General features: G+C 53.2%; 1 protein-coding gene across 4 annotated transcripts in view; it reads left to right on the top strand.

The window, feature by feature from the left end:
- Positions 1–14,257, top strand: part of LOC140454363 (guanine nucleotide-binding protein G(I)/G(S)/G(O) subunit gamma-8-like) — a 69,374-nt gene extending 55,117 nt beyond the window's left edge. For 3 of the 4 annotated variants that reach the window (XM_072549069.1, XM_072549070.1, XM_072549067.1), the window contains exons 2-3: positions 11,309–11,423; positions 13,952–14,257. In XM_072549069.1, the coding sequence (XP_072405170.1) occupies positions 11,340–11,423; positions 13,952–14,077 (210 nt within the window). In that variant the 5' untranslated portion in view covers positions 11,309–11,339 and the 3' untranslated portion in view covers positions 14,078–14,257. Of the gene's footprint in view, positions 1–5,885; positions 6,028–11,308; positions 11,424–13,951 lie in introns of those variants that run through there. The other variant, XM_072549068.1, reaches the window with a different exon arrangement.
- Positions 14,258–25,454: the final 11,197 nt, after the last annotated feature.

Below are 25,454 nucleotides of genomic sequence, written 5' to 3'. Positions count from 1 at the left end.
GCTAAATTACCCCATAGTGTACAGGGATGCGCAGGTTAGGGTGGATTGGCCATGCTAAAAAACCCCATAGTGTTCAGGGATGTGCAGGTTAGGGTGGATTGGCCATGCTAAATTACCCCATAGTGTTAAGGGATGTGCAGGTTAGGGTGGATTGGCCATGCTAAATTACCCCATAGTGTCCAGGGATGTGCAGGTTAGGGTGGATTGGCCATGCTACATTACCCCATAGTGTCCAGGGATGTGCATGTTAGGGTGGATTGGCCATGCTAAATTACCCCATAGTGTTCAGGGATGTGTTGGTTAGGGTGGATTGGCCATGCTAAATTACCCCATCGTGTTCAGGGATGTGTAGGTTATGGTGGATTGGCCATGCTAATTACCCCATTGTGTTCAGGGATGTGTAGGTTAGGGTGGATTGGCCATGTTAAATTACCCCACAGTCTTCAGGGATGTGTAAGATTAGGGTGGATTGGCCATGCTAAATTGCCTCATATTGTTAAGGGATGTATCGGTTCAGGTGGATTGGCCATGCTAAATTACCCCATCGTGTTCAGGGATGTGTAGGTTAGGGTGGATTGGCCATGCTAAATTACCCCATAGTGTTCAGGGATGTGTGGGTTAGGGTGGATTGGCCATGCTAAATTACCCCATCGTGTACTGGGATGTGCAGATTAGGGTGGAAATGTCTGTGCTAAATTACCCCATCGTGTACAGGGATGTGTAGGATAGGGTGGATTGGCCATGCTAAATTGCCCCATAGTGTACAGGGATGTGTTGGTTAGGGTGGATTAGCCATGCTAAATTACCCCATAGTGTTCAGGGATGTGCAGGTTAGGGTGGATTGGCCATGCTAAATAGCCCCATAGTGTACAGGGATGTGTAGGTTAGGGTGGATTAGCCATGCTAAATTACCCCATAGTGTTCAGGGATGTGTAGGGTAGGGTGGATTGGCCATGCTAAATTGCCCCATAGTGTACAGGGATGTGTAGGTAGGGTGGATTGGCCATGCTAAATTACCCCATAGTCTTCAGGGATGTGCAGTTTGGGGTGGATTGGCCATGCTAAAATACCCCATAGTGTTCAGGGATGTGCAGGTCAGGGTGGATTGGCCATGCTAAATTACCACATAATGTTCAGGGATGTGTAGGTTAGGGTGGATTGGCCATGCTAAATTACCCCATAGTGTTCAGGGATGTGCAGGTTAGGGTGGATTAGCCATGCTAAATTACCCCATAGTGTTCAGGGATGTGTAGGTTAGGGTGGAAATGTCTGTGGTAAATTACCCCATAATGTTCAGGAATGTGTAGGTTAGGGTGGATTGGTCATGCTAAATTACCCCATAGTGTTCAGGGAAGTGTAGGTTAGGATGGATTGACCATGCTAAATTACCCCATAGTGTTCAGGGATGTGTAGGTTAGGGTGGATTGGCCATGCTAAATTGCCCCATAGTGTTCAGGGATGTGTAGGTTAGGGTGGATTGGCCATGCTAAATTGCCCCATAGTGTCCAGGGATGTGCAGATTAGGGTGGATTGGCTGTGGTAAATTACCCCATAGTGTTCAGGGATGTGCAGGTTAGGGTGGATTAGCCATGCTAAATTACCCCATAGTGTTCAGGGATGTGTAGGTTAGGGTGGATTGGCCATGCTAAATTACCCCATTGTGTTCAGGGATGTGTAGGTTAGGGTGGTTTGGCCATGCTAAATTACCCCATAGTGTTCAGGGAGGTTCGGTTAGGGTGGATTGACCATGCTAAATTACCCCATAGTGTACAGGGATGTGTCGGTTAGGATGGATTGGCCATGCTTAATTGCCCCATAGTGTTCAGGGTTGTGCAGGTTATTGTGGATTGGCCATGCTAAATTACCCCATAGTGTCCAGGGATGTGTAGGTTAGGGTGGATTGGCCATGCTAAATTGCCCCATAGTGTACAGGCATGTGTAGGTTAGGGTGGATTGGCCATGCTAAATTACCCCATAATGTATAGGGATATGCAGGTTAGGGTGGATTGGCCATGCTAAATTACTCCATAGTGTTCAGGGATGTGTAGGTTAGGGTGGATTGGCCATGCTAAATTGCCCCATCGTGTACAGGGATGTGTAGGTTAGGGTGGATTCGCCATGCTAAATTGCCCCATAGTGTACAGGGATGTGTAGGTTAGGGTGGATTGGCCATGCTAAATTACCCCATAGTGTACAGGGATGCGCAGGTTAGGGTGGATTGGCCATGCTAAAAAACCCCATAGTGTTCAGGGATGTGCAGGTTAGGGTGGATTGGCCATGCTAAATTACCCCATAGTGTTCAAGGATGTGCAGGTTAGGGTTGATCGGCCATGCTAAATTGCCCCATAGTGTTCAGGGATGTGTAGGTTAGGGTGGATTGGCCATGCTAAATTGCCCCATAGTGTACAGGGATGTGTAGGTTAGGGTGGATTGGCCATGCTAAATTACCCCATAGTGTACAGGGATGCGCAGGTTAGGGTGGATTGGCCATGCTAAAAAACCCCATAGTGTTCAGGGATGTGCAGGTTAGGGTGGATTGGCCATGCTAAATTACCCCATAGTGTTCAAGGATGTGCAGGTTAGGGTTGATTGGCCATGCTAAATTGCCCCATAGTGTTCAGGGATGTGTAGGTTAGGGTGGATTGGCCATGCTAAATTGCCCCAGAGTGTTCAGGGATGTGCAGGTTATGGTGGATTGGCCATGCTAAATTACCCCATAGTGTTCAGGGATGTGTAGGTTCGGGTGGATTGGCCATGCTAAATTACCCCATCGTGTCCAGGGATGTGTAGGTTAGGGTGGATTGGCCATGCTAAATTACCCCATAGTGTTGAAGGATGTGCAGGTTAGGGTGGATTGGCCATGCTAAATTGCCCCATAGTGTTCAGGGATGTGCAGGTTAGGGTGGATTAGCCATGCTAATTTTCCCCATAGTGTACAGGGATGTGTAGGTTAGGGTGGATTGGCCATGCTAAATTACCCCATAGTGTTCAAGGATGTGCAGGTTAGGGTGGATTGGCCATGTTAAATTGTCCCAGAGTGTACAGGGATGTGCAGGTTAGGGTGGATTGGCCATGATAAATTACCACATCGTGTTTAGGGATGTGCAGGTTAGGGTGGATTGGCCATGCTAAATTGCCCCATCGTGTTCAGGGATGTGCAGGTTAGGGTGGATTGGCCATGCTAAATTACCCCATAGTGTTCAGGGATGTGCAGGCTTGGGTGGATTGACCATGCTAAATTACCCCATAGTGTACAGGGATGTGCAGGTTAGGGTGGATTGGCCATGCTAAATTACCCCATAGTGTTCAGGGATGTGCAGGTTAGGGTGGATTAGCCATGCTAAATTATCCCATTGTGTTCAGGGATGTGTAGGTTAGGGTGGTTTGGCCATGCTAAATTACACCATAGTGTTCAGGGATGTGTAAATTAGGGTGAATTAGCCATGCTAAATTGCCCCATAGTGTTCAGGGATGTGCAGGTTAGGGTGGATTGGCCATGTTAAATTACCCCACAGTCTTCAGGGATGTGTAAGATTAGGGTGGATTGGCCATGCTAAATTGCCTCATAGTATCCAGGGTTGTGTAGGTTAGGGTGGATTGGACATGGTAAATTGCCCCATAGTGTCCAGAGATGTGTAGGTCAGGGTGGATTGGCCATGCTAAATTACCCCATAGTGTTCAGGGATGTGTAGGTTAGGGTGGATTGGCCATGCTAAATTGCCCCATAGTATCCAGGGATGTGTAGGTTAGGGTGGATTGGCCATGCCAAATTACGCCATAGTGTTCAGGGATGTGTAGGTAAGGGTGGATTGGCCATGCTAAATTACCCCATAGTGTTCAGGGAGGTTCGGTTAGGGTGGATTGACCATGCTAAATTACCCCATAGTGTACAGGGATGTGTAGGTTAGGATGGATTGGCCATGCTTAATTGACCCATAGTGTTCAGGGTTGTGCAGGTTATTGTGGATTGGCCATGCTAAATTACCCCATAGTGTCCAGGGATGGGTAGGTTAGGGTGGATTGGCCATGCTAAATTGCCCCATAGTGTACAGGCATGTGTAGGTTATTGTGGATTGGCCATGCTAAATTACCCCATAATGTATAGGGATATGCAGGTTAGGGTGGATTGGCCATGCTAAATTACTCCATAGTGTTCAGGGATGTGTAGGTTAGGGTGGATTGGCCATGCTAAATTGCCCCATCGTGTACAGGGATGTGTAGGTTAGGGTGGATTCGCCATGCTAAATTGCCCCATAGTGTACAGGGATGTGTAGGTTAGGGTGGATTGGCCATGCTAAATTACCCCATAGTGTACAGGGATGCGCAGGTTAGGGTGGATTGGCCATGCTAAAAAACCCCATAGTGTTCAGGGATGTGCAGGTTAGGGTGGATTGGCCATGCTAAATTACCCCATAGTGTTCAAGGATGTGCAGGTTAGGGTTGATTGGCCATGCTAAATTGCCCCATAGTGTTCAGGGATGTGTAGGTTAGGGTGGATTGGCCATGCTAAATTGCCCCATAGTGTACAGGGATGTGTAGGTTAGGGTGGATTGGCCATGCTAAATTACCCCATAGTGTACAGGGATGCGCAGGTTAGGGTGGATTGGCCATGCTAAAAAACCCCATAGTGTTCAGGGATGTTTTAGTTAGGGTGGATTGGCCATGCTAAATTGCCCCAGAGTGTTCAGGGATGTGCAGGTTATGGTGGATTGGCCATGCTAAATTACCCCATAGTGTTCAGGGATGTGTAGGTTCGGGTGGATTGGCCATGCTAAATTACCCCATCGTGTCCAGGGATGTGTAGGTTAGGGTGGATTGGCCATGCTAAATTACCCCATAGTGTTGAAGGATGTGCAGGTTAGGGTGGATTGGCCATGCTAAATTGCCCCATAGTGTTCAGGGATGTGCAGGTTAGGGTGGATTAGCCATGCTAATTTACCCCATAGTGTACAGGGATGTGTAGGTTCGGGTGGATTGGCCATGCTAAATTACCCCATAGTGTTCAAGGATGTGCAGGTTAGGGTGGATTGGCCATGCTAAATTACCCCATCGTGTACTGGGATGTGCAGATTAGGGTGGAAATGTCTGTGCTAAATTACCCCATCGTGTTCAGGGATGTGTAGGTTAGGGTGGATTGGCCATGCTAAATTACCCCATAGTGTACAGGGATGTGCAGGTTAGGGTGGATTGGCCATGCTAAATTACCCCATAGTGTTCAGGGATGTGTAGGTTTGAGTGGATTGCCATGCTAAATTACCCCATAGTGTCCAGGGATGTACAGGTTAGGGTGGATTGACCATGCTAAATTACCCCATAGTATTTAGGGATGTGTACGTTAGGGTGGATTGGCCATGCTAACTTGCCCCATAGTGTTCAGGGACGTGCAGGTTAAGGTGGATGGGCCATGCTAAATTACCCCATAGTGCCCAGGGATGTGCAGGTTGGCTTCATCAGTCAGGGGGGAAATGTAGAGTAATAGGGTAGCGGATGGGTGGGTTACTCTTCGGTGGGTTGGTGTGAAGTTGTTGGGCCGAAGGGCCCATTCCCACACTGTAGGGGTTCTATGATAGTTGATCATCCAACTCAGAACCTTGTTCTTGCAATCACCCATTAGCCCCAAAATCATGATCAAATACCCCCTTGGAAACATTCAGTGGTTTGGCCTCACCGTCAGAGCTTTCTGTAGCTGAGCTGGGGGGGAGACTCGGTCGGGTGGGGGGGGTGGAGGTGTTGGCTATTTCCTGATCCTTCAGGGACACGTCGACAGATTATCAAGATTATGCTTCGAGAATCCAGGGCGTGACATAGTTAACATCCTCCTCAGGTGATCATACCTGTCTGTTTATTACCCACCAAGTACCAGCTGCTGCCAACTGAAAACAAATGCTGTCAACAGATCCTAGGCCCCATTTTGAGCCTCCCGAGACCCCGCTGACAGCACAGGGAGTGGGGAGGGAATCAATCATCTGCTCAACCTCACCGCCGTCTCGTGCTCGATGCCAGGGGAAGGCCTGTCCAACACAGCAGGTACTCCAGGGGGGACTTACAGACTGGAATCTAATTGAGGGGTTCGGTGGGGGGGGGTTTATATACAGAATAGCAGCTCCCCGGGAGGGAGTTACAGACTGGAATCTAATCGTGGGGTTCGGGGGGGGGGTTTATATACAGAATAGCAGCTCCCCGGGAGGGAGTTACAGACTGGAATCTAATCGAGGGGATCAGGGGGTTTATATACAGAATAACAGATACCCCAGGAGGGAGTTACAGACTGGAATCTAATCGAGGGGTACGGGGGGGGTTTTTGTACAGAATAACAGATACCCCGGGAGGGAGTTACAGACTGGAATCTAATCGAGGGGTTCGGGGGGGTTTTTGTACAGAATAACAGATACCCCGGGAGGGAGTTACAGACTGGAATCTAATCGAGGGGATCGGGGGGGTTTATATACAGAATAGCAGCTCCCCGGGAGGGAGTCACAGACTGGAATCTAATCGAGGGGTTTGGGGGGTTTATATACAGAATAGCAGCTCCCCAGGAGGGAGTTACAGACTGGGGTTCGAGGGGTTTATATACAGAATAGCAGCTAACCGAGGGGTTTGGAGGTTTTATATACAGAATAGCAGCTCCCCGGGAGGGGGATACAGACTGGAATCTAACCGAGGGGTTCGGGAGGTTTATATACAGAATAACAGATACCTGGGAGTGAGTTACAGACTGGAATCTGATCAAGGGGACCAGGGGAGTTTATTTACAGAATAACCGATATCCAGGAGGGAGATACAGACTGGAATCTAACCGAGGGGTTCAGGAGGTTAATATACAGAATAACAGATACCCGGGAGTGAGTTACAGACTGGAATCTGATCGAGGGGAACTGGGGAGTTTATTTACAGAATAACCGATATCCAGGAGGGTGATACAGACTGGAATCTGATCGAGGGGAACTGGGGAGTTTATATACAGAATAACAGATACCCGGGAGTGAGATGCAAACTGGAATCTGATCAAGGGGATCGATGGGGGGTGGGGGTGAGGTTTAGAAATACAATAACATATGTGCATGACTGAATTACAGGCTGTAATCTAATCAAGGAGTTCGGGGGAGGGTTTATATGTAGAATAACAGCTACCTGGGACTGAGTTATGGTGTCAAATCTCATCGAATTGAGTTGTCACAGAATAAAAGATACTCGGGAGAGGAGCGGGTCGGAAGGAGGAGGGAGGATGAGGGCATGATGAAGGGATAGGAGTTGGATGAAATGGAGGGAATAGAGTTGGGGAGCGTGGTGAAGGGCTTTAGATGAGGGAATGGTTGGCTAAGGAGGTGAGGGTGGGGGTGAGGTGAAGGGGGGGGCGATGGGTGAGGGGAGGTGAGTGAGGGGGAATCGACGTTTCAGGCATAAGGCCTTCTTCATCAGCTTTCCCAGCAACATACTCTCAACTCTGACTCTCCAGCATCTACAGTCCTCACTTTCTCCGTGTGTGTGAGGGGCAGGTGAGGGAGGGAGAGGAAGGTGGGTGAGGGGGAGGTGAGTGAGGGAGAGGGAGGTGGGTGAGGGGGAGGTGAGTGAGGGAGAGGGAGGTGGGTGTGGGGGAGGTGAGTGAGGGAGAGGGAGGTGGGTGAGGGCCAGGTGAGGGAGGGAGAGGGAGGTGGGTGAGGGGGAGGTGAGTGAGGGAGAGGGAGGTGGGTGAGGGGGAGGTGAGTGAGGGAGAGGGAGGTGGGTGTGGGGGAGGTGAGTGAGGGAGAGGGAGGTGGGTGAGGGCCAGGTGAGGGAGGGAGAGGGAGGTGGGTGAGGGGGAGGTGAGTGAGGGAGAGGGAGGTGGGTGTGGGGGAGGTGAGTGAGGGAGAGGGAGGTGGATTAGGGGGAGGTGAGTGAGGGGAGGTGGTTGGGGAAGGTGAGTGAGGGGGAGGTGTGAGGTGAGTGAGGGAAAGGTGAGGGAGGGGGTTGTGAGGGAGTTGGTGTGGGTGAGGGAGAGGTGAGGGAGGGGAAGGTAAGTGAAAGGGAGGTGAGTGAGGGAGAGGGAGGTGGGTGAGGGCCAGGTGAGGGAGGGAGAGGGAGGTGGGTGTGGTGGAGGTGAGTGAGGGAGAGGGAGGTGGGTGAGGGCCAGGTGAGGGAGGGGGAGGGAGGTGGGTGTGGGGGAGGTGAGTGAGGGAGAGGGAGGTGGGTGAGGGGGAGGTGAGGGAGGGAGAGGGAGGTGGGTGTGGGGGAGGTGAGTGAGGGAGAGGGAGGTGGGTGAGGGGGAGGTGAGTGAGGGAGAGGGAGGTGGGTGAGGGGGAGGTGAGTGAGGGGAGGTAGTTGGGGAAGGTGAGTCAGGGGGAGGTGTGAGGTGAGTGAGGGAAAGGTGAGGGAGGGGGTGGTGAGGGAGTGGGTGTGGGTGAAGGAGAGGTGAGGGAGGGGAAGGTAAGTGAAAGGGGAGGTGAGTGAGGGAGAGGTGAATGATGGGGTGTTGGGTGAGGGCAGGGGAGGTGAGTGAGGGAGGTGAGTGAGGGGCATGAGGAGGTGAGTGAGGGGAGGTGATTGGGGAAGGTGAGTCAGGGGGAGGTGTGAGGTGAGTGAGGGAAAGGTGAGGGAGAGGGTGGTGAGGGAGTGGGTGTGGGTGAAGGAGAGGTGAGGGAGGGGAAGGTAAGTGAAGGGGAGGTGAGTGAGGGAGAGGTGAGTGATGGGGTGTTGGGTGAGGGCAGGGGAGGTGAGTGAGGGGGAGTTGAGTGAGGGGGAGTTGAGTGAGGGGAAGGTGTGCAATGAGGCTTTGGGTAAGGGGGAGGTGATGGAAGGGGAGGTGAGAGAGGTGGTGTTGGGTGAGTGGGAGGTGAGGGCAGGGGAGGTGAGGGGGGAGCTGAGTGAGGGGGTGTTGGGTGAGGGAGAGGTGAGGGTGGGGACAGAGACAGAAAGGCAGTGAGTGGGAACGCGGGGCAGGGCAGTGGTGATGTGAGAGGGTGTGGGTGAGGGGAGGAGAGGGGTATTTTGGGGAGAGGTGGTGGTCTCCATTCTGAGCTCTTGCTGTGCACTAACGTTGCCCAGTGTGGGCTACGCTCTCTATCACCTTTATCTGCACAGTGTGAGCAGACAGTTACACACAGAGCAGGAGACGGTAATCAGTGAGTGAGCCTGTGGAGAGAGGGACAGTCCCTGAGCACTATTTACTCACACTAACCGAGTAGCAGTTATCGTTAGAATTAGTGACAGATTGAGTTTTGGTTCACAGTAATTGTTTCTCCAGATGGCTCAATGCACTCCCCGTTTCCCCAACCCATCTGGGAGGCAGGGGGTTCGAATCCCACTCCAGAGACTCCCACACTGAGGGGGTGCAGCCCTGCTCTCCCTGCCTGACTCACACTGTACCCCCCAGTGCTTCAGCCCATGCCCTCCATGAGACCCCCCCTGTACAACGGGGCGGGTTGAGGGAGGAGGGGGTTCTGCCGAGGGGAGGGGAATGGGGTATGAGGCAGATCCTTCCACTCAGTGACCCAGAGTTCCAACCAATCAATTCCATCTGACTGAGAAGGCCATTCGGCCTCTCGGTCCCCACGTCTGATCTGCTCCTGGCCTCAGCACTACCCTCCTGCCCCCGTTGAGCCCAACACCCCACACACCTTACCCCCCCCCCCCACCCACACTCTCTCACACACACTCACATTCACACACACACACACACACACACAGTCTCACACACACACACTCTTTCTCTCACACACGCTCTCTCTCTCACGCACACACTCTCACACACACTCTCTCACAAACGTACACACTCTTTCTCTCACACACACTCTCACACACACACATGCTCTCTCACACACACAGTCTCTCTCTCACACACACACACTCTCTCTCACAGACATACACACACACACTCCCTCTCTCACACACTCTCTCACACACACACCCTCTCTCTCTCACACACACTCTCTCTCTCACAGATATACACACTCTCTCTCCCTCACACACACTCTCTCACACACATACACCCACTCTCACACACACACATACACACTCTCTCACAGACACACATACACTCTCTCACACTCACTCTCTCTCAGGCACGCACACACACTCTCTCTCTCTCTCACACACACACACTCTCTCTCACAGACACACACACTCTCTCTCTCACACACATACACACACTATCACATACACACCTACACACACTCTCTCACAGACACACACACACATTCTCTCTCACACACATACACACACTCTCACACACACACTCTCTCTCTTATAGACACACACACTCTCTCTCACACTCACACACACACACAAACCGAAAGCATTTGATCTTTGAACACTGTGTACTATTGCTTGGAGAGTTGATGTTCAGAGACCAGAGCCCCCTTCTTCAGTAGTCCCTGAACACGGAGTGTGCCATCCTCCCATTTCCAAGGTCAGGCTCCTACAGTGATGCCCAGTCCAATGTCTGACCCACGTACCCGTGGCTGGGGCAAGGAGATGATGACGGGGTGGACCCTTGCATACCCCTTCCATTCTTGGCCCTTGGACCTACCTGGGCCTGTCGGAGATGGTCGTCACCTTCAGTGGACTCTTCGTATGCATTCTTGGGGCTCGATATTCCCATGAGTTAGTGTGGGGGGGGGGGGGGGGGGGGAACTGTCACCATGTTTTTCAGGGAGGATTGGAGAACACCCATAATGCCCTTGGGGAGGGAATTCCAGGATTTAGACCCAGTGACACTGAAGGAACAGCGATATATTTCCATGTTGGGATGGTGAGTGGAGGGGAACGTGCAGGGGGTGGGGTTCGTAATGATTTGCTGCCCTTGTCCTTCTAGATGGAAGTGATTGTGGGTTTGGAAGGTACTGCCTGAGGAACATTGGTGCATCTAGCCTGTCCTCAGACTCTGAGATTCTCCCATCAGCCTGTGCCCATTGGCGAACACTACCTCCACTGGCCAACTCATCGCCCATTGGCCAATTCCTGACCCATTGGTACACACTGCTGCAACTGAGCATTGGTGGTGGGTGAGGATCAGCCATGAGGGTAATGATGGAGGAGCTGAAAGGCCTACGCCTATTCCTATTTCTTAAGGTCTATCAAGCAGGTGCTGGGTTTTGGGACAGTGTCGAGATTCCCATCTATTGTATTTATTTGTGAAGATATGGATGAGGCGCCAAGTGGGCACAACATGGGCGCTATGGTTCCCTTGTCGTAATGACGCTTCAGAAGCCCACCCCCTTTAACCGGTGGAGGGGTTGTGTGTAAGTCGAGCTGGGGAGGCGCAACATTTTCTCTCTCTCTCTCTCTCTCTCCACGTGGGCCACGTTTCCCTCCAACATGTTGTGTCTTTCAGGTGGACGGGGTCGCGAACTGAGTGAGACGAGATGCCCAATCAGACGGCCAAGATAGCGGAGGCACGGATGGCCGTGGAGCAACTGAAGCTGGAGGTCCACATCGACAGAATGCAGGTGAGGTGTCCGCTTGCCCAGGGCAGACCCGTGGGAATTGGGAATCTTCGCAATCCCAGGGCCAGATACCCTCCAAGATGCAGGGCGACGCCCTGACTCCGAGATTCTCACATCAGCCTGTGTCCATTGGTGACACCACCTCTATTGGCCAATTCCTCACCCACTGGCCAACCCCTGGCCCATTAGCGAACACATCGTCCATTGGCCAACACCACACCCATTGGCCAATTCCTAGCCTATTGGCCAACTCCTGGCCCATTGCCACCTGGGATTCCTCATTCTAATCCTTAACATGAAAACGCCTCATCCCTGCCCCTCTATCTGTAGCCTCCTCCAACTTGGATCCCCTCGGAGACCTCCCCATCCCCTGCACCTTCTCCTATTTTGTTTGCCCCTGCCCTATTCTCTCACCCCAACAATGATGACCGGGTCCTCACCTCCCTGACAACTTCCTGTTTCCCAAAGCCCCTCTCTCCTTTTTGTTTTGGCTCCCCTCCCTACCCACCCCTCCTCCCACCCCTCCTCGGCCTTCAGCCTGGGTGAGACAACCCCGGGACGTTTGGCAGCATCGGAGGGCGCTATGTAAATGCGGTCGCATTTGCTACACGGCCTCACCCCCTCCTTCCCCTTTTGTCCTGAAGCCCCCTCTCACGCCCACTTACCCCTTGGCCCATGACTTGGAGCCGACCCTTCTCTCCCTCTCCTGAAACACCAACCCCCACCTTGAAAACATCCCCTGTCTCGTCAAACCACCTCACTTCCCAAAGCCCTCCCTCCCCCCTCCAGGGGACAGAGCAGGGCTGAGAGGTGGGTGGGCGGTCGGTGGTAGCCGTAATGTCCAATGAGGCCTAGCCTGGTGTTCAAATCTCAAGAGGGGCAGATGTGAGTGGAATTTAAACTTAATTCATTAAAAACATGCAATTGGAATCAAGTCCAAAAGAGGTTGACTGTGGAAGTATTGTTGGTTTGAGGTAAAATTTCACCAGGTTCAGTCACCAGGTGGTGGAAATCTGCCAACCTTACCCAGTCTGGCCTACACGTGATTCCGGGCCCACAGCGACAGGGTTGACTCTGAAATAGCCGCATTGAACCACGTAATTGAGGACGCTTGTAGTGTGGTTGTAGTGTCCCTTACCTCTGGGCCAGGAGGTCTGTGTTCAGGTCCAGCCTGCTCCCCACTCTCTCCCCGAAAGGTGGGTTGTCAAACAGGTCCATTGAAGTGACTTGCAAAAGGCTCGAAAACATTTGCTAGGCCCCTCCTGGCCAAAGGATTTCAGAAACACCTCCCCACGCGAGGGGGCTGTGGAAATCTTGAAGTCGCAGGAAGGGAGCTCGCTGCCAGTTGGAGATTTGTTTGACAAAATACTCACGGATGCTGAAAACCGGAACTGAAAACAAAAATGCCTTGGGTATCTAGGCAGGAGTGAAACAGAGTTAATCTTTCAATTTGGGTTTTGGTTGGGAGGAGATTGGGGAGTGTCAGGGAACCAAGCGGAGCTGGGATGCAGCATTGCATCCAACAGCAGAAGGCACTTGAGGGGCTGAATGGCCTCCCATTGCTCCTGGATTCCTAGCTCTGCCTCTTGTGTCAGTGAATGGACAGGGCTGAGCTGGTTTACCTGTTGGCCGTGCAATCCCTCCACGATCACGGGAACAGCATCAAGTCCATGCTGATTGGCTAGGTTTCCAAAGTGCATCCCATGGTTGGTTTGCTCAGTTGGCTGTACGGCTCCATTGTAACATAATATAGGAAGCTAATGGCGAGGGTTCAATTCCCATCACCGGCTGAGGTTACCATGTAGGACTCTCTTTCCTAACCTCTCCCCTCGCCCGAGGAGTGGTGACCCTCAGGTTAACCCACCATCAGTCACTCTCTCTCTCTCTCCAGTGAGACAGCAGCTGTTCCCTTTTACCTTAGTGCGTGCGGTGGACATGTAATTCAGCGCTGAGCTGAATTGGCCATCCCTTCAGTAGTGTCTTACTCATGGTGATATCCATCCCCCTCCACCTACTGAATCTCTACAGTGTGGAGGCAGGCCATTCAGCCCATCAAGTCCACACCAACCCTTCGAAGGGCATCCAATCCAGATCCCTTCCCTCTCTCTGCATTTCCCACGGCTAACCCACACATCCCTGGACACTAGGGGACAATTTAGCATGGCCAATCTACCCTAACCTGCTCATCTTTGGACTGTGGGAGGAAACCAGAGCACCCAGAGGAAACCCACACAGACACGGGGGGAATGTGCAAACTCTATACAGACAGTCGCTTGAGGCTGGAATTGAACCTGGGTCCCTGGTGCTGTGAGGCAGCAGTGCTAACCACTGAGCTGCTGTGCCGCCATTTTTGATCCACTCCAGAATGGAGTAGATGGGTTCAATGGCCTCCTGCAGTGATAATTCTCTGAGACAGGGAGATGGAAGTGGGTTTGAACTGCCCAGGATTCCACCTCTGCACCTTGTGACACTTATCTCCCTCTCCCCCTCTCTCTCCCCCCCTCTCTCTCTCTCTCTCCCTCCCTCTGCAGGTCTCCAAAGCTGCAGCTGAACTCCTGGCGTATTGTGAGGAACATGCCAAGGAGGATCCCCTCGTAACTCCCGTCCCGAACGCTAACAACCCCTTCCGGGACAAGGGAATGTGTGCCATCCTGTAGAACGGCCTCACCTACCTGCACCCCCACACCCCCTCCGATCTTTGCCCACCTCGGGATACAAGGGGTTTGATCCCAGGCCATCGAGAGATGGAGGGTCACTGACTATTACCACAAGAGAGGAAGATCCATCGCCAGTCCTGGAACTGAAAACAATTAAAACGTCATTGAAAAATTAAACAATTAGTCCCTCTCTTTGTGTACTAGGTTGTCACACTAAGCAAAACCTTGGCGTGAATAAGTCGGCTGAGTGCATTCTGGTTCAGTGTAACATTGGAAATCAGATTCAAATGTGTGGCGCTGGAAAAGCACAGCAGGTTAGGCAGCATCCGAGGAGCAGGAGAGTCGACGTTTCAGGCATAAGCCCTTCATCAGGAATGACGGGGCCAAGGGAATGGAGAGATAAACGGGAGGGGGATGGGGCTGGGGTGGGGGTGGGGTGGTGGTGGGGAAGGTAGCTGAGAGTGCGATAGGTGGATGGAGGTGGGGGGAAAGGCGATAGGTCGGAGAGAAGGGTGGAGTGGATAGGTGGGAAGGAAGATTGACAGGTCATGAGGGTGGTGCTGAGTTGGAAGTTGGATCTGGGATAAGGTGGGGGGGAGGGGAAATGAGGAAACAGGGGACGTTCACTTTGATTCCGTGTGGTTGGAGGGTCCCGAGGCGGAAGATGAGGGGTTCTTCAGGCGTCGGGTAGTTAGGGTTTGGGCCTGCATCTCCTTGTTGGAGTGGGAGGGGGAGTTGAAGTGTTCACTCACAGGGCGGTGGGGCTGGTGGGTGAGGGGGTCCTGGAGATGTTCTCAGAAACGATCCTCAAGTTGGCATCCTGTCTCCCCGATGTAGAGGAGACCGCATCGGGAGCAACGAACATGTCTTGGACCAACCCCCTCAATCCTGAAGAAGGGCTTATGCCCGAAACATTGATTCTCCTGCTCCTCAGATGCTGCCTGTTCTGCTGTGCTTTATCCAGCGCCACACATCTGGAATCGGATCTCCAGCATCTGCAGTGCCCTCTTTCTCCTGGAAATCAGACTGTCAAGGGGTTGTTACAGTGCAAAAGGAGGTTTCCGATGTCTGCACCGCCCCTCTCCACAGAGAAGGAAAGCTGAATATAGGGCTATTGGAGTGGGCAGCACTGGGCATATCTAACCTTCGACCCCAAACCGGGATTGGCTGGGCTTGTACTCACTGGAGTTTAGAAGAATTGAGGGGGTGATCTCACTGAAACGTATAAAATCCTGATGGGATTGGGCAGACTAGATGTGGGAAGAATGTTCCTGATGTTGGGGAAGTCCAGAATTGGGGGTCACAGTTTAAGGATAAGGGCTAAGCCATTTGGGACTGAGATCAGGAAGAATTTCTTCAGTGTGGAATTCTCTCTCACAGGAAGCAGTTGGGGCCAGTTCATTAGAGGTTACAGGGATCAAGGGGTACGGAGAGAGAGAGGGAGAGAGAGCAGGAATGGGATTGCATGATCATATTGAATGGTGATGTAGCTTCGAAGGCCTACTCCTGCTCCTATTTCCTATGTTTCTAAGAAACAAACCATTGTTAAGTCCTTGGTGTGGCACGGTGGCTCAGTGGTTAGCACTGCTGCCTCACAGCACCAGGGACCCGGGTTCGATTCCAGCCTCGGGTGACTGTCTGTGTGGAGTTTGTCCATTCTCCCTGTGTCTGCGTGGGTTCCCTCTCACCATCACAAAGATGTGCAGATGAGGTGAATTGGCCGTGCTAAATTGCTCGTGACGTTCAGTGATGTGTAGGTGAGGTGCATTACTCAGGGGCAAATGTAGAATAGTAGGGGAATGGGTCTGGCTGGGTTAGTGTGGACGTGTGGGGCTGAAGGGCCTGTTTGCACACTGTAGGGATTCTGATTCTAATTCCAATTCAAGAGTAATTCCCCATCGGTAGGAGAGAGATTGCAAGCTGGCGTTAGGTTTTCCTGCCATTGACCTTGGATTTCCAAAGCCAGTGTCCCAGAGCATTCCAGCAGCGTTGGGACATAGGAGTAAAGCAGGAGCCCATCGAGGATGAAGACAGCCTGTTGTGTTGCACAAAGGCTGGATTTATGGAAATCTGCAGCAGGACAGGCTTAGTTTTCCAACTGCACTGGCAACCTCAATTATCCCTACGACACAGCGGGGAATATTTTGTTCGGATAACCAAATGTTCGCTGTTTACCCAAGCATCAGCACCTTGAAATCTTGTTTGGATAATCCGAACTTCAAGATAATCGGTGTTCGGATAACTGTAACCGGGAAAAGCACCAAGCAGCGAAATCCAGACATGTCCCAGTTTTCCAGGTCGCAGTTCGGATCGCTAATCCCAAATGCCCATCTAGTTGCGTTCTTTCACCTTTGGCGCTATCGGGTGAGTGGAGGGGTGAAAGGTCCCCAGGGGGTTACTAGGCTAATAGGCCAACAGTACAAGGGGCATTTACAGTCACTCCCCTAGAGGTCCTTTCTTTTGAGTCAAATGGGAATGATTCCCAATTCCCGAAACCCCGCCTCAAGTGAAACTCTCAAAATTCATGGAAGCTTCCCTTCCTCAGGGGGGTTGGGTAAAGCTCCCCGCTGACTCCTCTGTGCTCTGGGGGGGGGGGGGGGGGGGGGGTCAAGGAGAACGCCCAGTTCCTGAGATTGTGTCACCCTAGGCCCCAGGCTGCCCAAGTGCCTGGGCCTAGTCTCGCGCCATCGGTGTGTTTTTCTTCCCTATGCTGAGGCGTTCATTGTGGTCATTCTCCTTCTGAATAACCCTGCCCCGAAACAGCCTAGTGGGCGGTTTTTAATTTCCACACGGAATGTGTCAGAGTTCACCGTATCTCGGCGGTGGGCCATTCGGGTCCACGCTGGCGATAGCAGCTGTCGACCAATACAGCCAGAAAGAAGGCCATTCACCGCATCGGGTCCGTGCTGGCTGTTTGGTGGAGCCAGGTGATTGGTCATTTTAAGAAAAGTATTCATCCACGGGATAAGGCCGTCACACATTTACTGCCCATCTCCAACTGTGTCAGCCAGACTGCTGGCGGTCTGGAGTCACGTGTGGGCCAGACTGGGTAAAAGGATGGCAGTCTGTCTCTGAGGAGTGTTGCGGCTATTAATCCAGAGAGCCAGCTCTTGCTTTGGGAACTTGGGTTCAAATCCCACCATGGCAGAATTTTGGTTCAATAATCAAATGGATTTTTCTTTTCAAAAATAGTCTAATGCTGACCATGAAACTGTTGTCGAAAAAACCTCATTGGGGTCATTGATGTCCTTTAGGGAAGTAAACTACCATCCTTACCTGGTCTGGCCTACACATGGCACCAGACCCACAGCAATGTGGTTGACTCTTAAATGCCCTCTGGGCCAATTAGGGATGGGGGTATAAACAGCAGCCCCGCCAGCCAACCCCCCTCACCCTGTGGTTTTGCCTAACGACTGGGAGCAGTTTCACGGTTCCGGACTGAGTTCCCATTCAGTGCAAACTCAGATCCGCGGCCCATTCCCTGGATCACTAGGAATGATGCCGAACGTCGGCTTGCCTCCTATCGCTGGGAGAAGCGTGACACGGGTTACCTGGCCAGCATCTGTTTCTGGGATCATGCTGTGCACCCCTTGGCTGCGTGACAGGCAGCACTGACCATTTTGGGAAGTGCTTCACTGGATGTTAAATCCCTTTGACACATCCAGTAGTCAGGAAAGGTGTGATAGAGTGACGTGTCTTTAAGTATCAACCCACATGACCCTGCCAGTGGCACCTTGGGACGTGTATGATGTAAAGGCAGCTATATAAACAAGAGATGTTGTTGTTGTCTCTGTGCTTTCTCCCTAGATCACTGCATTGTTTACTCTATGTGGTCCCGCAGTCACCTGGTCCCTCCCCTCACTAGACTTTCTTATTAAATGGCTCTGAGTTATTGTTGTGACAAGGGCAGGTCCCTTTAAGAACCAGTCTGCAAAAAAACAGGCTCTAGACCGAAAATGAAAACCAGAACTGGGGACGTTGGAAATCTGAAAGAAAAGCAGAAACCGCTGGAGAAACTCAGCAAGTCTGACAGCGGAGTTCACGTTTCGAGTCCAATGTAACTCTTTTTCAGAATTCAGAGTCAGACTGGACTTGCGGTGTTGCTTGTCGGGTGGTATGGTGGCTCATGGGTCAGCACCGCAGCCTCACAGTACCGGGGATCCAGGGTTCGATTCCACCCTCAGACAACTGACTGTGTGAAGTCTCTCCCCATGTCCGTGTGGGCCTCCCTCTCCACAGCCCAAGGACGTGCAGGTTAGGGTGGATCGGCCATGCTAAACTGCCCCATAGCGTTCAGCTGGGTTAGCTGTGGGGAACTCAGGGATAAGGGAGGGTCTGGACGGGATGCTCTTCAGCAGGTTGGTACGAACTCGATGGGCTGAATGGCCATTTCCACGCTGCAGGGATTCTATGATTTGCCTCTCTTCAATGTTTCCCAGACCTGCTGAGTTTCTCCAACAATTTCTGTCTTTTGTTTGGGGACTGTACGAGAGTTGACCGAGAGCAGGGAATCCCCATTGGACTCTGTATTTAAGGTTCAATCTCCTCTGACCCCATTCCAATTTAATTCCCCTCCCTCTCAGGATGACACATGGAGAGAGATTGGATCAGTTAGGACTATATTCACTGGGGTTTAGAGGAATGAGAGAGCGGGTGGTGGTTCATAAAAGGCCTGTACATTTCTCGTACGGACTGGTCAGGATAAAGACATGAAGAGTGTTCCTGATGACCAGGGAGTCCCGAACCAGGATAATGGGATCGGACTGAGCTGAGGAGAAATGTCTTCACCCAGAGAGTGGGGGAGCCTGTGGAATTCTCTACCACAGAAACGTGTGATCAGGACATTGAATGTTTTCAATAAGGAGTTAAATATACTTCTTATGGCCAAAGGGATCCAAGGGAAAGGGGAAAAAGTGAGGACCGAGGGACTGCATTGGATGGTCAGCCGTGATTATATTGAAGGGGGGAGCAGGCTCAAGGGGCTGAATGGTCTACCCCTGCTCATTTCCTTTATTCCTCTCTGGTTTCCTCATTTCTCTTTCGCTATTGGTCCCTTGATGTGTGGGCCTTGTTCATTGCTGCTTTAATTGGAAACACAGGTGACATGACAAAGGGTTCAGACAAATTTACACAAGAGTCTCCCTCTCTGTCCCATCCCACCCTCCCGTATCTCTATGGTTGCATTGACCATGCTGAGTGGTGCTCATGTTGAATAGTGCCTGTGTTGAGTGGTTACCATGTTGGATGATTCCCGCGCTGAGGGGTTCTGGTGTTGAGTGGTTCCCGTGTTGGGTAGTTCCTGTGTTGGGTGGTTCCCATGTTGGGTGGTGCCCGTGTTGGGCAGTTCCCATGTTGGGTTGTTCCCATGTTGGGCGGTACCCATGTTGGGTGGTTGCTGTGTTGGTCGGCTCCCGTGTTGTGTGGTCCCCGTGTTGTGTGGTCCCCGTGTTGGGTGGTTCCTGTGTTGAGTGGTTCCTGTGTTGGGCGTTTCCCGTGTTGGGTGGTTCCGTGTTGGCCGGTTTCCGTGTTGAGTGGTTCCCATGTTGGTTGGTTCTCGTGTTGGGTCATTCCCGTGTTGAGCGGTTCCTGTGTCGGGTGGTTCCTGTGTTGGGTGGTCCCCGTGTTGGGTGGTTCCTATGTTAGGCGGTTCCTGTGTTGGGTGGTTCCCGTGTTAAGTGGTCCCTGTGTTGGGCAGTTCCCATACTGGGCGGTTCCTGTGCTGAGTGGTCCCCGTGTTGGGTGGTTCCCATGTTGGGTGGTCCCCGTGTTGAGTGGTTCCCCTGTTGGGTGGTTCCTGTGTTGAGTGGTGCCCATGTTGGGTGGTTCCTATGTTGGGCAGTTCCCATGTTGGGTGGTTACCGTGTTGGGTGGTTCCCATGTTGGGTGGTCCATTGTTGGGTGAACCCCCAGTTGTGTGTTTCCCATGTTGAATGGTTCCCCATGATGAGTGGTCCCCATGTTGGGTGTTCCCGTGTTGGGCGGTTCTCATGTTGAATGGTTTCTGTGTTGAGTCATTCCCGTGTTGGGCAGTTCCCACGTTGGGTGGTTCCCATGTTGGGCGGTTCCTATGTTGGGTGGTTCCCATGTTGGGTAGTTCCTGTGTTGGGTGGTCCCTGTGTTGGGTAGTTCCCGTGTTGGGCGGTTCCTATGTTGGGCGGTTCCCAAGTTGGGTAGTTCCCGTGTTGGGTGGTTACCATGTTGGCGGTTCCCATGTTGGGTGGTTACCGTGTTGGGTGGTTCCTGTGTTGGGTGGTTCCCTTACCTAGTGGTTCCCATGTTGAGTGGTTTCTGTGTTGACTGGCTCCTGTGTTGGGTGGTTCCCATATTGAGTGGTTCCCATGTTGGGTGGATCCCGTGTTTAGTGGTTCCGGTATTGAGTGGCTCCCACGTTGAGTGGTTCCCATGTTGAGTGGTTCCCATGTTGAGTGGTTCCCGTGTTGAGTGGTTCCCGTGTTGGATGGTTCCCGTGTGGATTGGTTACCGTGTTGGGTGGTTCCTGTGTTGGGTGGTTCCCGTGTTGAATGGTTTCTGTGTTGGGTGGTCCCCATTTGGGTGGTGCCCGTGTTGGGTGTTTCCCATGTTGAGTGGTCCCCATGTTGGGTGGTTCCCATGTTGGGTGGTCCCCGCGTTGGGGGTTTCCTGTGTCGGGTGTTTCCTGTGTCGGGTGGTCCCCGTGTTGAGTGGTTCCCCTGTTGGGTGGTTTCTGTGTTGAGTGGTGCCCATGTTGGGCGGTTCCTATGTTGGGCAGTTCCCGTGTTGGGTGGTTCCCATGTTGGGTTGTCCCTGTGTTCAGTGGTTCCCATGTTGGGTGGTTCCCATGTTGGGTGGTCCCTTGTTGTGTGAACCCCCAGTTGAGTATTTCCCATGTTGAATGGTTCCCCGTGATGAGTGGTCCCCGTATTGGGTGTTCCCGTGTTGGGCGGTTTCTGTGTTGAGTCATTCCCATGTTGGGCAGTTCCTGTGTTGGGTGGTTCCCATGTTGGGCGGTTCCTATGTTGGGTGGTTCCCATGTTGGGTAGTTCCCGTGTTGGGTGGTTCCTGTGTTGGGCGGTTCCCGTGTTGGGTGGTTCCTGTGTTGGGCGGTTCCCATGTTGGGTGGTTACCATTTTGGGCAGTTCCCATGTTTGGTGGTTACCATGTTGGGCAGTTCCCATGTTGAGTGGTTTCCGTGTTGAGTCGTTCCCATGTTGGGCAGTTCCCGTGTTGGGTAGTTCCCATGTTGGGCGGTTCCTATGTTGGGCGGTTCCCGTGTTGGGTAGTTCCCGTGTTGGGTAGTTCCCGTGTTGGGTGGTTCCTGTGTTGGGCGGTTCCCGTGTTAAGTGGTCCCTGTGTTGAGTGGTCCCCGTGTTGGGCAGTTCCTGTGTTGGTTGTTCCCGTCTTAAGTGGTCCCTGTGTTGAGTGGTCCCCGTGTTGGGCAGTTCCTGTGTTGGTTGTTCCCGTCTTAAGTGGTCCCTGTGTTGAGTGGTTCCTGTGTTGGGTGCTCCCCGTGTTGAGTGGTTCCTGCATTGGGTGGTTCCTGTGTTGGGTGGTTCCTGGTTTGGGTGGTCCCCATGTTGACTAGTTCCCGTTTTGGTTGGTTCCTGTGTTGGGTGGTCCCCGTGTTGAGTGGTTTCTGTGTTGGGTGGTTCCCGTGTTGGGTAGTTCCCGTGTTGGGTGGTTCCTGTGTTGGGCGGTTCCCATGTTGGGTGGTTACCATGTTGGGTGGTTACCATGTTGGGCGGTTCCCATGTTTGGTGTTACCATGTTGGGCAGTTCCCATGTTGAGTGGTTTCCGTGTTGAGTCGTTCCCATGTTGGGCAGTTCCCGTGTTGGGTGGTTCCCATGTTGGGTGGTTCCCGTGTTGGGTGTTTCCGTGTTGGGTGGTTCCTGTGTTGGGTGGTTCCCGTGTTAAGTGGTCCCTGTGTTGAGTGGTCCCTGTGTTGAGTGGTTCCCGTGTTGGTTGTTCCTGTGTTGGGTGTTCCCCGTGTTGAGTGGTTCCTGCATTGGGTGGTTCCTGTGTTGGGTGGTTCCTGGTTTGGGTGGTCCCCATGTTGGGTGGTCCCCATGTTGGCTAGTTCCCATTTTGGTTGGTTCCTGTGTTGGGTGGTCCCTATGTTGGGTGGTGCCCGTGTTGACTGGTTCCCCTGTTGGGGGGTTACCGTGTTGAGTGGTTCCCATGTTGAGTGGTTCCCATGTCGGATGGTTCCCGTGTTGATTGGTTACCATGTTGGGTGGTTCCTGTGTTGGGTGGTTCCCGTGTTGAGTGGTTTCTGTGTTGAGTGGCTCCCGTGTTGGGCAGTTCCTGTGCTGGTTGGTTCCCGTGTTGGGTGGTCCACGTGTTGAGTGGTTCCTGTGTTGGTTGGTCCCCATGTTGGGTGGTTCCCATATTTGGTGGTTCCCTTGTTGGGTAGTTCCCATGTTGGGTGGTTCCTGTGTTGAGTGGTTCCCGTGTTGAATGGTACCTGTGTTGAGTGGTCCCCATGTTCATTGGTTCCCATGTTGGGTGGTTTCCGTGTTGGGTGGTTTCCGTGTTGGGTGGTTCCTGTGTTGGGTGGTCCCCGTGTTGGGTGGTTCCCATGTTGGGTGGTTACCGTGTTGGGTGGTTCCTATGTTGAGTGGTTCCCGTGTTGAGTGGTTCCCGTGTCGGATGGTTTCCGTGTTGATTGGTTCCCATGTTGGGTGGTTCCTGTGTTGGGTGGTTCCCGTGTTGGGTGGTTCCCGTGTTGGGGGATGGTTCCCGTGTTGGGGGGTGGTTCCCGTGTTGGGGGATGGTTCCCGTGTTGGGGGGTGGTTCCCGTGTTGGGTGGTTCCCGTGTTGGGGGGCGGTTCCCATGTTGGGTAGTTCCCATGTTGGGCAGTTCCCGTGTTGGATGGTTCCCATGTTGGGTGGTTCCCATGTTGGGTGGTTCCCATGTTGGGCAGTTCCCGTGTTGGGTGGTTCCCGTGTTGGGTGGTTCCCATGTTGGGCAGTTCCCATGTTGGGTGGTTCCCATGTTGGGCAGTTCCCGTGTTGGGTGGTTCCCATGTTGGGTGGTTCCCATGTTGGGCGGTTCCCGTGTTGGGCGGTTCCCATGTTGGGCAGTTCCCGTGTTGGGCAGTTCCCGTGTTGGGTGGTTCCCATGTTGGGTGGTTCCTGTGTTGTGGCGTTGTTCCCATGTTGGGGGGCGGTTCCCGTGTTGGGCGGTTCCCGTGTTGGGCGGTTCCCATGTTGGGGGGTTCCCATGTTGGGTGGTTCCCGTGTTGGGGGGTGGTTCCCGTGTTGGGGGGTGGTTCCCGTGTTGGGGGATGGTTCCCGTGTTGGGGGGTGGTTCCCGTGTTGGGTGGTTCCCCTGTTGGGTGGTTCCCATGTTGGGCAGTTCCCGTGTTGGGTGGTTCCCATGTTGGGTGGTTCCCATGTTGGGCAGTTCCCGTGTTGGGCGGTTCCCGTGTTGGGTGGTTCCCATGTTGGGCAGTTCCCGTGTTGGGCAGTTCCCGTGTTGGGCAGTTCCCGCGTTGGGTAGTTCCCGTGTTGGGCGGTTCCCGTGTTGGGCGTTTCCCGTGTTGGGCGGTTCCCGTGTTGGGTGGTTCCTGTGTTGGGCAGTTCCCGTGTTGTGTGGTTCCCATGTTGGGTGGTTCCTGTGTTGTGGCGTTGTTCCCATGTTGGGGGGTGGTTCCCGTGTTGGGCGGTTCCCGTGTTGGGGGGTTCCCGTGTTGGGGGGTTCCCGTGTTGGGGGATGGTTCCCGTGTTGGGTGGTTCCCGTGTTGGGGGATGGTTCCCGTGTTGGGCGGTTCCCGTGTTGGGGGGTTCCCATGTTGGGGGGTGGTTCCCGTGTTGGGTGGTTCCCGTGTTGGGTGGTTCCCTTGTTGGGGGATGGTTCCCGTGTTGGGTGGTTCCCATGTTGGGTGGTTCCCGTGGTGGGGGGTTCCCATGTTGCGTGGTTCCCGTGTTGGGTGGTTCCCGTGTTGGGTGGTTCCCGTGTTGGGGGATGTTTCCCGTGTTGGGGGGTGGTTCCCGTGTTGGGGGATGGTTCCCGTGTTGGGGGGTGGTTCCCGTGTTGGGTGGTTCCCGTGTTGGGGGGGCGGTTCCCATGTTGGGTGGTTCCCATGTTGGGTGGTTCCCATGTTGGGTGGTTCCCATGTTGGGCGGTTCCCGTGTTGGGCGGTTCCCATGTTGGGCAGTTCCCGTGTTGGGCAGTTCCCGTGTTGGGTGGTTCCCATGTTGGGTGGTTCCTGTGTTGTGGCGTTGTTCCCATGTTGGGGTGCGGTTCCCGTGTTGGGCGGTTCCTGTGTTGGGCTGTTCCCATGTTGGGGGGTTCCCATGTTGGGTGGTTCCCGTGTTGGGGGGTGGTTCCCGTGTTGGGTGGTTCCTGTGTTGAGTGGTTCCTGTGTTGGGCGTTTCCCGTGTTGGGTGGTTCCGTGTTGGCCGGTTTCCGTGTTGAGTGGTTCCCATGTTGGTTGGTTCTCGTGTTGGGTCATTCCCGTGTTGAGCGGTTCCTGTGTCGGGTGGTTCCTGTGTTGGGTGGTCCCCTTGTTGGGTGGTTCCTATGTTAGGCGGTTCCTGTGTTGGGTGGTTCCCGTGTTAAGTGGTCCCTGTGTTGGGCAGTTCCCATACTGGGCGGTTCCTGTGCTGAGTGGTCCCCGTGTTGGGTGGTTCCCATGTTGGGTGGTCCCCGTGTTGAGTGGTTCCCCTGTTGGGTGGTTCCTGTGTTGAGTGGTGCCCATGTTGGGTGGTTCCTATGTTGGGCAGTTCCCATGTTGGGTGGTTACCGTGTTGGGTGGTTCCCATGTTGGGTGGTCCATTGTTGGGTGAACCCCCAGTTGTGTGTTTCCCATGTTGAATGGTTCCCCATGATGAGTGGTCCCCATGTTGGGTGTTCCCGTGTTGGGCGGTTCTCATGTTGAATGGTTTCTGTGTTGAGTCATTCCCGTGTTGGGCAGTTCCCACGTTGGGTGGTTCCCATGTTGGGCGGTTCCTATGTTGGGTGGTTCCCATGTTGGGTAGTTCCTGTGTTGGGTGGTCCCTGTGTTGGGTAGTTCCCGTGTTGGGCGGTTCCTATGTTGGGCGGTTCCCAAGTTGGGTAGTTCCCGTGTTGGGTGGTTACCATGTTGGCGGTTCCCATGTTGGGTGGTTACCGTGTTGGGTGGTTCCTGTGTTGGGTGGTTCCCTTACCTAGTGGTTCCCATGTTGAGTGGTTTCTGTGTTGACTGGCTCCTGTGTTGGGTGGTTCCCATATTGAGTGGTTCCCATGTTGGGTGGATCCCGTGTTTAGTGGTTCCGGTATTGAGTGGCTCCCACGTTGAGTGGTTCCCATGTTGAGTGGTTCCCATGTTGAGTGGTTCCCGTGTTGAGTGGTTCCCGTGTTGGATGGTTCCCGTGTGGATTGGTTACCGTGTTGGGTGGTTCCTGTGTTGGGTGGTT

Source organism: Chiloscyllium punctatum, chromosome 29 (genome assembly GCF_047496795.1).
Source record: "Chiloscyllium punctatum isolate Juve2018m chromosome 29, sChiPun1.3, whole genome shotgun sequence".
NCBI classification, from domain to species: domain Eukaryota; kingdom Metazoa; phylum Chordata; class Chondrichthyes; order Orectolobiformes; family Hemiscylliidae; genus Chiloscyllium; species Chiloscyllium punctatum.
The sequence above is the reverse complement of the archived record's forward strand: the minus strand, read 5'-3'. Positions and strand labels throughout refer to the sequence as shown.